Genomic DNA, 13,826 nt, shown 5'->3' with positions numbered 1-13,826 from the left:
ACGTTGACAGAGGAGTTAAATTCCCAAGGTAGCCTTTTCTGTCTAGCTAGGCTCTTGCTGACTAGTGTGTCTGATTTTCCCCATCCTCCAAAGTCACTTGTCGCCTGTGAACTGGGGAGGAGCTTGTGTACATTCTGCCAACACTAATGGTCTTCTTGGAGCCAGTAAGTAAATTCCGACTCATCTAGGTACTGCAACAGTGAACCCACACAGTCAGGTCTTGAGGCTCCTGAAAAAAACAAGGCCTGTGATTGTATTAAAGGGACAAAAAAATGGCAGGCACCAAAAGACAGCAATTTTACATGGATCCTGAGATGGATCCACTGAAGGTGTGTTGACACCCTGACTCCAAGTCAGCAGTCCGTCCTGAGCCCTCATTGTCATTTAACGTGCTGTATGTAGCACCTGTTCCAATTTTCTCCTGTAACTAAAAATCAGTTTGAACCAAAGAGTTAAATTCTCAAGGCAGCACAAAATAATTCATATTTCAGTTCCTTGGAAAAGACAAAGTCTGTTCTTTATTTTTATGATTTCCAAGCATATGTATACTGTATATTCAACAAATAAATCTGAAATCACAAGAAAGTAAACAACTTTGGCATTAAGAATCCATCCAGTTAATAATCTTTGCTTCTTTGTTCAGAATGCGGTAAGCATATAAGCATGCAGCTTTTATACATTCAAGTGCACATTATAACTAATCATTAAGAAGAGGTTGTCTCCTTCTCTGTTAAAAAATATAATTAAGGCTTTGTTTATTTGCAAATACATATCCATAGCAGATAGAATGACTTTTAAGAACTCTTATTCCTGAGTCACACTATTTTTGGTCTTGAATTCTAATTTGCTCATGAGCCTTATTTTGTTGTCTTAAGCCTTCACTCTCTCATTTATAAAATGAGGATGATAATAATAATAATATATCTCACAGACTTGTTGTGAGAATAAAATTAGACTTGGTTACAAAGCAGTTAGCATAGCACCAAGCACGTAATAAGCTTTCAATAAATGTGAACAATTATTATTATCATATTTATTGTTGTATTACTATCATTGGGCTATTTATGTGATTAATTTCATCAGTCCTCATTTTTTCAACACCACAAAAATAAATTTCAACTTTCTAAATTAATTTGAATGAATCTTATCTTATTATAGCTCTTTTTATCAAAACTTATTAATGATAGGTTTGCAAATAATAAAGTATCTTCATACTGTGGGTTCTTCAAGTTACCAAATCCCCATATAGGAAAAAAATTATTATAACAAATATTTTATGATAAAGTTCAAGAAGTTGAAATAGTCATATTGAAATTGGCTAAAACATGACTGCAAATATTAGCATTTCCATGGGGAAAGAAAGTGAATCTCTAGTGCCAAATTATTTCACAAACCTAAAACATTTTCTTACATCATTTTATTTTTTTAAAAAAAACTCACTCATATATCATCAATTTAATGCTACTATGATTGTTCATAAAATTTCATCTTTCTCATAATGCTTTATAACAGGAGTGGGGAATCTTTTTTCTGCCAAGGGCCATTTGGATATTTATAACATAATTCATGAGCCATACAAAATTATCAACTTAAAAATTAGCCTGCTATATTTCGTCAAACATTTAATTACTCACCCCTAACTGCAGGGTCAGACCAAATGATTTCACAGGCCGGACATTCCCCAACCCTTGCTTTAGAAGGTTCTATATAATTGTTCTAGTAAAACTCTGAAGTGACAATATGAGGACACCAGATGTAATCATGAAAACTAAGACAATGGAATGAACCATTGGCCATATTGTTAACCATAACAAAAATAACTGGCCTTAATCAGAGTGTTTCCATCCTTCCTACAAACAGGCTACATTCTTTAGAGACTTCATAAAAATTTACTAAGAAGATATGCTGAACAAAGAAGTATGGGCCATATAGCTAAGGGCATCCTTGCCTATATAATTCGGAGAAGGTGCCTGACTGCCTGTTTGATTTCATAGGTGTTAGTAAAGCCCTACTTCACTCTCAACAACACTGAGTCAGCATACAGTCATTAAGTACCTACAACACTGAGTTAGCATACAGTCATTAAGTCCCAGATTCTGTTTTGGTGTTAAATGTACTGAAAGAAGTAAGACACTCAGTATCCTTGTATTCTGGGTACTTGGAGATTAGTGCCAGAAAAAAAAAAAAGAAAAAAAAAACTATAAACAAATGCCATGGCATTCAGTAAGATCTGTCCTGTGACAGAGGCCAACATAAATCACTAACACCCCCTACCGCCAGTTCCCTAGTGTAAAAACTTCCCTCTAAACTTTATATTGTATTCTTAGAGATAAGATTTGCAACACAAATATCCCAAGAGAAATAACATAGTGAATCAAATCCAGACTAAGGCAGTGGTTTCAAAATTGTGCTTCACCGAATTCATGTTCCTTGGTGGCTCTTCCTTCTTTTAATCCAAGCTTATTGGTTTTATTTATTTGAGCTCTTCCTAAGTGTTATTTTGTAGGAAAACATTCCTTGGCTAAAAATAGCAAACACATACCAAACAAGTGAACAAATAAGCAAAGATTTGAATATTTGTGCATGTGCAGAAAGATCTCCTAAAAGCACGTTCAGATGAAGGGAAGGGTTAGATGAGGAGAGAGGCTCAGAGAGGAGATGAGTTGTCTCTTATAGACACACTTTTCCTCACATCCCACCTTAGTCCTTTTTTAGCAAAGTGTTTTATCCTCTTTGCAACAATAAATGATTAATAGGTTTCCTACACACCTCACGGAGATTTTACAGGTGCTCCTCCAAAATATTTCTCAGACTAGGCTAGGTTGCTAAGGAGAAGTAGGAGAATTACAAGCTCATAGTATCAAGACTTCAAATATAATTTAAGTAATTATGGGCATGACCCAAAGGCAAAATGAACTAGAGAACATTCTCCTCCATTCCCAGATCTTCCTCTCTTTCTGCCCTCTCCATCTTGAAATGTGCTGTACTATCCAAATAGAAAGAGAGTTAAAAGAATCCATGAGGCATTCTACTGAACAGAAGCCAGTATTACATATTGCCTGGGGTCACAAGAGCCAAGAGGAGATAGCAAAACAGAAAATCCTAATAATCCTAGCTCTGTATACAGCAGTAAATGTTTCTCAATCATGCTATCTAAGCCCAAACTTAAGATTACTTATAGTGTTGCCAAATTTAGAGCAGCTCTGAAAGAAATATATTGTGAGCTACATATATAATTTAAAATTTTCTAGTAGTTACATTTTAAAAGTGAAAAGAGGTGAAATTAATTTAATAACATATAATAATTGTTATAGAATATTTTATTTACATAAAATTTATCCAAATATCATTTCAACATTAATCAATATTAAAATTTAAAGAGATATTTTACTTTTTTTGTTCTGTCTTCAAAATCCTATATGTATTTTACACTTAAGTACATCTCAATTTAGTTGTTACATTTTTATCTGAAATACTTGATCTGTGTTAAGATTGGATAAAATAGTCACTTGAAAAAGTAGATTCATATACCCATGTTGCTCCAAACATGCTTTAAAGCTTTTCAATAACTGAATTATCTGTTTTTATATTGAAACTAGCGTTCCCGTTGCAGGAAAAATCCTGCAATAGGGTTTCCTGCTGCACTCTACCCCACCCTGCCTGCTCTCCTCCCTTGTCCCCCGCCCGCATTCTCCACCAGCCCCCCTGCTTTTCTAACTTCTCCGCCAGCCCACTCTCCTTCCTTCTCCCCTGGCCCTGCCTCCACTCCTTTCTTCTCCCCCAGCCCGCCTTCTCTGCCAGTCCGCCTGCTTTTCCCTTCTCCCCCGGCCCCGCCTCCGCTCCACCCTTCTCCTCCTCCCCCCTCCCCGGCTTGCTTGCTTCTCTGCAGCTTTGCTCCCTTCTGCAGCTCTTGGCTTCTTTCTACGCTGTCTTGATATGCAAATTAGCCGCCATCTTTGTTGGGGTAATTTGCATATTCGTCCTGATTGGTTGTTGGGCATGGCTTGGCTGGTGGGCGTGGCGTGGGTGTAGTGAAGGTGCGGTCAATTTGCATATTTGTCTATTATTAGATAGGATTAAAATGAACTAAAATTAAATATTAATCCCTTGTCTGTGTGGTTCAGTTGGTTGGATGTCACATCCCAGGCACCAAGAGGTTGCCAATTCATTCCTGGTCCTGGCACATATCTGGATTGTGGACTCGATCCCTGGTAGGATATGTGCAAGAGGCAGCCAATAGATATTGTACTCTCGTATCAATGTTTCCCTTTCTCTCTCAGTCTCTTCCTTACTCTCTCTAAACATCAATAAAAACATTTTTAAAAAGTAAAAATAATAAAAAATTAAATATTCAGTTCCTTAGTTTCACTAGCCACATTTCAAGCACTAAAAGTCATATGTGGCTAGTACATACCGTATCAGACAGCACACTAAGTTAAAAGTTGCTGTCAATCTCTCAAAAGTTGGTTACATTTAAATAAAGTGGATGAGATTAATTTTTACAAGGTGTACCAATAAATTTAGTGCTCTGGAAATTAATAATTAATGAAAAAAGTGTCCTTAAAGGCTGTTGGAGGTTGTGCACTGAGTTGTAAGGTAAGTGGGGATACTCACGTACCAGGCACAGTCTCAGCATCAGCCATGATGGACAGTGAGGCTGATCTTTTGGAAGGCTGGGCTCCAAATACCTAAACACAATTGCATAAATGTAGTTATTCATTTTTAGCTATTTCTTTCACTCACTCATGAAGAAATAGAATAATTAACCCTTTTTATGTATCATGCCTCTGCCCTCGAACCTTCAATGCCTTTCCCTCCAAAGACAATAATAGTTAGCACTGAGTAGGGCTATGTGCCTTATTAAGTGCTATTACCTTACTGGTTCCAAACAACCTAATAGAAACTTTGGGCAGATGTGGAAACTGGAGCTTGGAGAAGTGAGATATACTTATTTAGTGACATGCACAGAACTCAAATCCAGGTCTTTGGGCCGAAGTCCCTGTGCAGGGCTATCTGATTTTTATTTTCCAACTAATACCCACTTAATACCTGACACATGCCTTACATACTCTTGTCTTGAGCTTACACACGAGCTTAGGTTCATGCTAATCTTCTACTCATAGTGCCATGTTCTTACATCTATGTTTATACTCTAATCATCCTTAAAGCGTAAGTTCAAATCTTATTTCCTTAGTTCCTTAGTTTTCTTTTGCTAATTTGTTCCTCCCTTAAGCATGGTAGCTATGTTGTCCATGCTTCTCACTTGAAATTTATCATATGCTTCTGTGAAAGGAGCTAAAATGACAGAGTGATAGGTATAAATAGAAGTCCTATATTCCCAATTAGACTCCAAGTGCTTTCAAAGCCAAACTATATAACAGTGGTCCTAGACCATGAATGATTGATAGAATTGCCAGGGGGGGGCAGAAGGAGGATGGGTGTCAAAAATATGTAAACGTCTAGAGTGGGGCCTAGCTACCTGCATTTTTTAGAAACAGCCAAGATGTCAGTTATACCAATGCATATTACTGTGTACTCACACAGGTTTATAAATAGAAATGGAATATTAAATGTATACAAAGCTCCATGGAGCCTCTTATTCTAAAAGCCTAATTATTTGGTGATGGTGGCAGGGAGACAGGTGGGTGGAGGTAGAAGAGGGTATAGGGAGCATAAATGGTGATGAAAAAATAAATAAATAAATAAATAAATAAATAAATAAATAAATAAGACATAAAAAAATAAAAGTCTAGCTATAATTGCTCAGTTAGCTGACTAGACCATAATACTGTGGGAAATAGTAGAGACCTATTTTAAAGTTTGGGAGTTGAGTAAATCTTTAAGCCAGCTTTGCCCTCTTCCACTTGCTCTTGGAAGAGGAAAAACTCTGCAGTTACATCTTTAAAATAACAAATGTGGAACATCTGAAAATGATTAATTCTCACATTGTTAGCATGACACTATGGGCAAGACCATCAAACATGTACCTCATCTGCCTAGTTCAACAAATTAAAATACTTCACCACCTTTAGCAATCAACAATCAGAACTCATCTTCTGATCTAGCTTAATTATTGTCTTCTTTCAATTTAAATATAAGAAGACAAATAGCAGTGTTTTGTGCAGCATCATTTTCTTGTTTTAATCCCCATAAAAATGGACTCTTCTCTGAAGCTGTTGGCTCCTCCACCTTAATTCAGTGTGCCAGGGGTGTCAGCCTGCATTGAATTGGCTGGCAAACAAGACACCCCACTGTCCTTCCAATGCAGAAAACACGTCAAACATCCTAGGGGGTGCTGGCATGGTGGTACCCCCACAAACCTGAGGCGATGGGGACGACTCTGAAACAGAGCTGGGGTGGGAGAAGGCCCTGGAGGATGGACTTGCCTAAGGATAAGCACACTGACACATAATACGGCAGATAGGGTCCCTCTCCACTAAGTCCCCAGCAGACAGTTATGGGATTCTGAGTCCCTCTGGTACAATGATCAATTAATAAGTGCATATGTGTTATCTGAGCTGTACAAGGGGATTATCATCTCTTTTGGAAGAAAAAGCATAATTCATTTTTTTCAATAAAATGCAAAGAATTGTATGCCAGATATTATGAGACAGTTTGTGAGCTTTGTGAAATAAGTGAAAGCCATAAGTTCAAATGAAGATGAGATCCCTAAGGGCTGAGAAAAGGATCTAGAAAAGAATTCTCAAGAGTCTGAGCTACACCTGGTGGGTACAGGAATAATTGAGAAATTTTGAATAGCTGGTTTGGCATAAGCATGAACCAGTTAGAACTAGATGCTGGCCTGCACACCCATGGGGTATTGAATATCAGTCCTGAGTGGGTCAGATTGGTTGACATTAAAGGAATGGAGAGCAGGCAAGTGAGAGAAATAGCTCAGGCAAACACAAGGAAGTAAGGATGTACATGGTTTGGTTACAGCAAGCAGTGGCTCTATTTGATTTAAGCCGAGGATTGGATTTTATGCTGAAATGGGCAACAAACCATTGAAATTTTTTTTAACAAGATGCTGACATAAGCAGTGTTCTGGGATATAACTCCATAAAGGCAAGGACATTGTTTTCTTCCCTGTTGTATTCCCAGTGCCTTGAACAGGGCTTGGCATGTAGACGAATTTTTTTTTAAAAAATGTTTGTGGAATAAGTAACTATGGCAACAACATGCTGGATAGGTAAGCCCTACCTTCCATGTCTCCATGGACACATGTTTGTGAAAAAGCCCTTTCACCCTTTCTCATTCAGTAAGCACAACTTAAGGCACTCCTAAATTGAGTTACAGGAAAGCTAAGGATTTCTAATTCCATTTCTATATAGATAAAAGTCGCAAAGTGGAAACAGTATTGCCCTCCCTTATAGCCTTAGCTTGTCCTTCCTAAAGCAGATTACTGTTAAGACTTTATCATAGTATCCTATATAATGAAGTATCCTGGTGACAAAGAACTGCCCTATGGCATTAAGCAGGACTTAGGGAAACAAGTCATGGTCCAGGGATCTAGACCAACAGTTTCAGCAGTTCATATAAGAGTGAATGAGAACAAATATTCATTTTCTAGCCAAATTTTTTTCCCAACTATCCCTTTGCCTGAATCCACCTGCAAGTCATAGATTCACCCCGTCCCCATTTCTCCATATTAAAACTGGACCTATATCCACCAAGATCCTCAACACAGCTTTGATTCCTTCTGTATTTTACCTACCACATCCAATCCAACAAGTCTTCTACATTTTAATTTCAAAATGCATCGTCTTCTTCTCATCTTCCCTCTTCTGGCCATAACCATTTTATTCCTAGAATGCTGAAATAGCCTCCTAATTGCTCTCTTGATTTAAACCCTGATCATTTTCCAATTTATTCTTCACATAGCAGAAGGGGGCATCTTCTTCAATTAGTATCAGATCACATAATTTCCCTTCCACAACTTTCAACTCCATTTAGAATAAAACCTAGCTTCTTGCCCTGGGCTCTTCTCTCTCGTGCAACTGAGTAAATATGAATGGGAAGTATAGGACTGGCATCACACAGCTCCTTCCAGAACTGAGCCAAGGGGTTTGCTTTGATTTCTCCTCACCCTACTTTCCTCATTTGCAAAATAAAATAGTTGGGCAAGAAGACCTAAAGACCCTTCAGTTTCTAAAACTCTATTATTTTATTGTTTCAGATGAGATGGTAACTGGACCTTAATCTCAAAAATCAACTGCATGATTAAAAGTTCTTGCCTCTCTCCTACCCCTCTTCAGCTTAGTCTGTTGTCTGGAACTCAGGAGCAGGATAAAAGGGAAACTGGCCCAGGTTTGGTCTCTTCTAGTTGTGTCCCTAGTTACCATCACCTCTGTGCTCCCCTCAACCCTTGGTCCCTGGGGTCTCCCTATTAGGTTTTGTCCTTGTCACTGTTTCCATTCTTTGAAAAGTATAAGCTCTTCTCCACTTTTTTTCTTCCAACTCAACAAGGACCTTTAGGTCATTTTCCAGATTTGCTTCCTGATTGACTTCCTTTGCCAAGTCTCCTTGTCCCTCTGACTAGATAAGATGAGCTGGCACCAAACAATAGGAATGAGAAAATAGAAGAGAGAGCAGGTAAAGAAAACAAAACAGAACAAGTCCTAACTAGGTCCAATATAACAGGGCCAATATTGGGCATCGAATAATGGGTAAAAAAGGTATATAAGATGATTGAATAAAACATAATTGCACATAAAGTTATGAATCAAATTAGTCAGAAGACCATCAAATGAGTTGGGAAGAAGATACTCTATGAATTCATGACCATTAATATCAGGTAAGCTGAGATCCTCTGAGCCATGTACAACAGTGGCAAGCATGTAGAATAACATACCTTTCCTGATGCAGGAACCTCCCTTTGATTGTCTAATTAACTCAGGTTAATATATTTCTCAGAGCCAAGAAGTGAGAAGGAAAGAACATAATTGAATCATGACGATATTCCTCGAGCTGACACAAACACCAGGGCCTACGAGCACCATGGAGAACTTGAACTTCAGTCCTGAGTCTGTCATTGCCAAAGTTTGTGATCTGGGCCAAACCAGTTAACCTTGCTGAATCCCACCTCTTCATCTATACATGAAGGGCTTTAAATAGACACACAAAGAGCAGCGTCAGCCTATGTTTAAAGGAACTCTTTCTCAGAAGTCAATGAGGACAACAGATGAAAGCCTGGCTGTTGTGATTAGAGTCTCAGAGCCTTTTCCCAACCATCTCATCACTCCCACTCACCCCAATGCCAACTCTCCGGGCTCAGAGAAGATCAGTCCATGATCTCACAGGTGCCTTCTGGATGTAAGGTTCAACTGTTTCATAGAATATTATATTCTATTTCCTGTGGGCTTGCATGGACACTGATACTAAGAGATCCCAAATATCCCTGGTGTTAAATAAAATATTTAACCATTTAAATCACAAAAGAAAGCTATTAATTTCATTTCAGTTCTCCAGTCATTAAAAGGGAGATGTTAAACTGATAAGACGTGCATTACTAGTATGCTTTAAAATTCCTTCAAAAAAAAAAATAAAATTTCTGCAAATACTCTTTTTGGCTAACATATACTGAGTGTTCACCTTTGCCTCAATGTAAGAGGAACATTACTCTTCTTAGCCATGTCCAATGACCTGTGGAGTTTTTCTGTGGTTTTAGTGTTTTGATATAGAAATATTTTAATTAGGATTTGGCAACTCACAAACAAGTACACTGAAGGCCCTGGCAATCAAAAATAAAAGTTGGCAAATGATTTCAATAGACACTTTGCAAAAGGGATTTCCAAATGGGAAATCAACATATGAAAGGATGCTCAAATCTCATTGGTCATCAAGGAAACAAAACTACAATGACAATACACCCAAACAAATATCTTTAACAAAATACTAAATGTTAACAAAAATATGCAGCTCCTGAAATATTCATTCACTGCCTGTTGGAGTGTACATTGGTAATCTTTGGAAAACTATTTGGCAATATCTTGAAAGACTAAATCTAGACCTATGACTCAGCCCTCCCACACCCAACAGAAATGCTTTATAATGTGTACTGAAAGACACATGCAAGAATGAGCATAGCAGCACTATTTTGTAACAGCTAAAAACTAGAAGTAACCCAATGGGTCAATAAATTACAGTTTATTCATACAATGGAATGTTTCACACCAGTGAGAATGAATTGCTATTAAAAAAAAAAAAAGACATAAATGGTTCTCACACATCTAATCATAAGAGAAAGAAGCCAGCATAAAGAGGACAAATTGTATGCTTTTGTTAATATAAAGTTCAAAAACAGAGAAAACTTATTAATGGCATAGAAAGAAGGGTAATGGTGACCTTGAGGGGAAGGGTGTGGTGTCTGAGAGGGACACAGGAAAGGCCCTTATGATTCTGGCAATGCTCTATTTCTTTATTGAGTATGTTTAACAGGCATGTCCACTTTGTGAGTATTCATAGAGCTATCTATACACTAAGAAATTGTGCAATTTTCTGAGTATATGTTGCACATTTATTTATATTTATAATAAAGTTTAATTTTTTATTATTAGTTTTTCCAAGTAACCTATTAAAACTGAAAATACTACCCTCATCATTATAGATAGTTGTATGTCTGCTCTTCTCTCTCTTGCTCAAAAGAAATATAAAGTGTAGGGCTTTGCTAAATCTAACAAAGTCTAACAATATCTCTAGCAAAGGAACAAGGCTTTTAAATTTATTTTATGTCTTCCATAAGACTGAGCACATGGCTAGCCAAGCAATTAGTACCCTATAACAAGCAGTGGACTTGAATTCCTGGAAGTCCTGAATTGTTGCAATATGCTTAGTTTTCACAGAGTTCCTAATATTTTTTTTTTTAGAAATCTCACTACTACTAAATCTTCCATGTAACTTGTCATGATTTTTGCAGTGTGGCTAATGAACTTGGCTTGTTTAATTTTATGCACCTAGTTATCTTGATAGGAGGATTGTAATTATCCAAATGAGAAAAGGAGCTAATTACTTTGGCCCAAAATGAGTGGTAATTACACATACACTCACACACACACACACACACACACACACACACAAACTAGTTTCAGAAAAATCACATTCTTCTATTTATACCCACTTTTATTTCACATTTTTCTCACCTCAAATTCCCCTCCAGTCTTTGAATTCAACCTTAAGATGTTGATAGAAAGGGATAGTAGTGGAGGTCATAGGGAGAGTGAGGCTTTTCTTGAATAAAATGTTTAAAATATGAAAAGCTATGTCTTATCAGGGGAAAATTTTGGTTAGAACACGTATCCAGGAATTTTAAAAAGGCCATAGTGCCTTATTTCTTATTCACTCTAATAAGTAAGAAATGCTTTCAAAATATCTATGAAGATTCCCATTCCAATACCCACATTTATTTATATCTAAAATGATAATTGTGGCATGTTGTGAGTCAGTTTTACTTTGATTTTCATGGAATAAAACAGTGCTACTACAAAAGTACATTGCTTTAGTTATTAATCACACATGCCTTAAAGAGAGGCTATTAACATTTTATAAATTAACAATAAAGAGTGAAAATTTGATTTATAAATCAGTTCCTACTAAGATGTTTGGGACATTCTATAAACAATTAAAGACAACAATGAAAATACCATAAAGTTAATTACCACAAATGTAATAAAAATAAATTAAAGGCCAAAACTGTTAAGCTGTCACAATGGAATTTTGCTGGGCTCAGAAATACTAACTACTGTTAAAGAGCTAGATCTAGAAATTTGAGCTAAATCATGAAATACTATAAATCCTAGCATCTATTTTCAGGTTTCTTTTTTCTCAATGACCTATTAAAATCTAGCTAATATTTATCAGCATTAAATGGTTCTGAAGAGTTTATATTTAAGGAACAAGTTCAAGTAACACAATTTTTTAATTTAAAATTGGAAACGATCTCAGAAGTTGTCTTCTTGTTAGCCCCTCATTTTACAAATGAGGAAAAGCAGCATGGTATGTGATTTGTTCAACTTAACACTGAGTTTGTGAATAAACGGGGACCAGATTTAGGTCTTGTGACTCTTGATAAAGCACATTTCCCCTGACAAAATGCCTTCCAGGAAACAGTATTACCCCTGAATGAACTCTTTCATGCCTTTACCTTCTACCTCCTCTTTGAGTCAGTCCGCTTCTTTCTTTCTACTTTGTTGAATTAGAGATAGTATGACATCATGCTGGCCCAGCCGATGTGGCTTAGTGGCTGAGCATCGACCTATGAACCAGGAAGTCACGTTCTGATTCCAGGTCAGGGCACATGCCCAGTGGGGGCGTGCAGGAGGCAGCCAGTCAATGATTTCTCTCTCATCATTGACGTTTCTGTCTCTCTCTCCCTTCATCTCTGAAATCAATAAAAACATATTTACGTATATCATCTATATCTATATATCTATATCTATGTCTATATCTATATATCTATATCTATATCTATATCTATATCTATATCTATATCTATATCTATATCTATATCTATATCTATATCTATATCTATATCTATATCTATATCTATATCTAATCTATGTCTATGTCTATATCTATACCATGGTGAAAAGCAAAGATCCTAGTGCAAAGTGGGCCTGGGTTCCAGCCCAGGCTTCTCTACTTCCTAGTCATTGATCTGAGGCCTCATAGGACCAATTTGTTCCAGTGACCCAGGGACTTTACTAGTTTTAAAAATGAAGTTCCTGAGTCCCTGCATATACCTCGGTCCCAAACAAATTAGGACAGCTTAGGCTTGAGCTCTTTTATCTATAAGATATGAATAATAATCATCTTCAATTTCATAGTGCTGCTTCAAGACCAAATGAATGAGTATATGAAAACATCTAGCAAAGCACCCAAGCCTCACCCACAGTAAGCACTCATTTCCAAATCTGTCACTTCCTCTTGGGTCTCTTTCCCTGTTAGAGATTTGAAAGTCCAGGTGATATGTAAAACCAAGTGAGAAAGAGTTTTCTTGGAAACCTGACAAGCAGCAGACTTAAAGAGACTGGGAATAGCATAGAAAGAAAGAGAACATTAAGAAGTAGGGAGAGTGCCTCCAGGCCATAACAATGAACATAAACAGGAAATGAGGGAGTTCTAGGGCCATGGCCTGTATGGAAGGGGTCAGTAATACATTCTACTTGAGTCTATAAATATATGTGAACTCTATACAGGATATTTTATAAAATAAGAAAGAGGAAGTAAGGGTAAGTAATCATAGATATGTTTTGTCTACTACATGAGATAAATTTAGAAATGTGAAGAATCCCCAAAAGAGCTACAAATTCCATAATTGTCACATCATTGATGCATATACTAGTAATACCACTTCTAAATTTCATATCTTGGATTTTAGTCCTGAGCACATGGCTAGCCAAGTACACTAGGAAAAAATCCTGAGAAAAATAGCATTTTGAACAACAAATATCAAAGCAGCTATCTTTTTTCTCACCAACATCTGGTGGAAAGTTTTTTCCCTAAGAAATGAGACAGGCATAAGTAAGCAAGGGTTATATTTTCAGTCATGGCCTAGGATCAGAAGTAGAAAATAAATGCAGAGTGGAGATGGGACTGAAGCTGTGTATGCTGTCCCAGCTCTCAGACACAGGCAGAGGCAACCTGGAGTTCAGCTCCCATGGGATACCCAGAACTCAGCACAATCCCCATGTGAGGTAGAGGATCAGGGCCAGTCCCTGCTAAAAAACCATCGAATGAGAGAAGGCAGAAAATATAACTTCCAACTATTGCTTGGGGCAAAGGCTTATCGTATGCTCCATACTTGGGGAGGCAGAGGATACTGACCAGTC

General features: G+C 37.2%; 1 protein-coding gene across 3 annotated transcripts in view; it reads right to left on the bottom strand.

Annotated features, from left to right (window-relative positions):
* Positions 1–13,826, bottom strand: part of IQCM (IQ motif containing M) — a 384,245-nt gene that overhangs the window by 253,112 nt on the left and 117,307 nt on the right. For all 3 annotated transcript variants that reach the window (XM_054717693.1, XM_054717695.1, XM_054717694.1), the window contains exon 2: positions 4,619–4,688. In XM_054717693.1, coding sequence (XP_054573668.1) covers positions 4,619–4,688 — 70 coding nt within the window. The remainder of the gene's footprint in view (positions 1–4,618; positions 4,689–13,826) is intronic.

The sequence above is a fragment of the Eptesicus fuscus genome, chromosome 6, assembly GCF_027574615.1.
Source record: "Eptesicus fuscus isolate TK198812 chromosome 6, DD_ASM_mEF_20220401, whole genome shotgun sequence".
NCBI lineage: Eukaryota > Metazoa > Chordata > Mammalia > Chiroptera > Vespertilionidae > Eptesicus > Eptesicus fuscus.
This window is presented reverse-complemented; position numbering and strand designations above follow the sequence as displayed.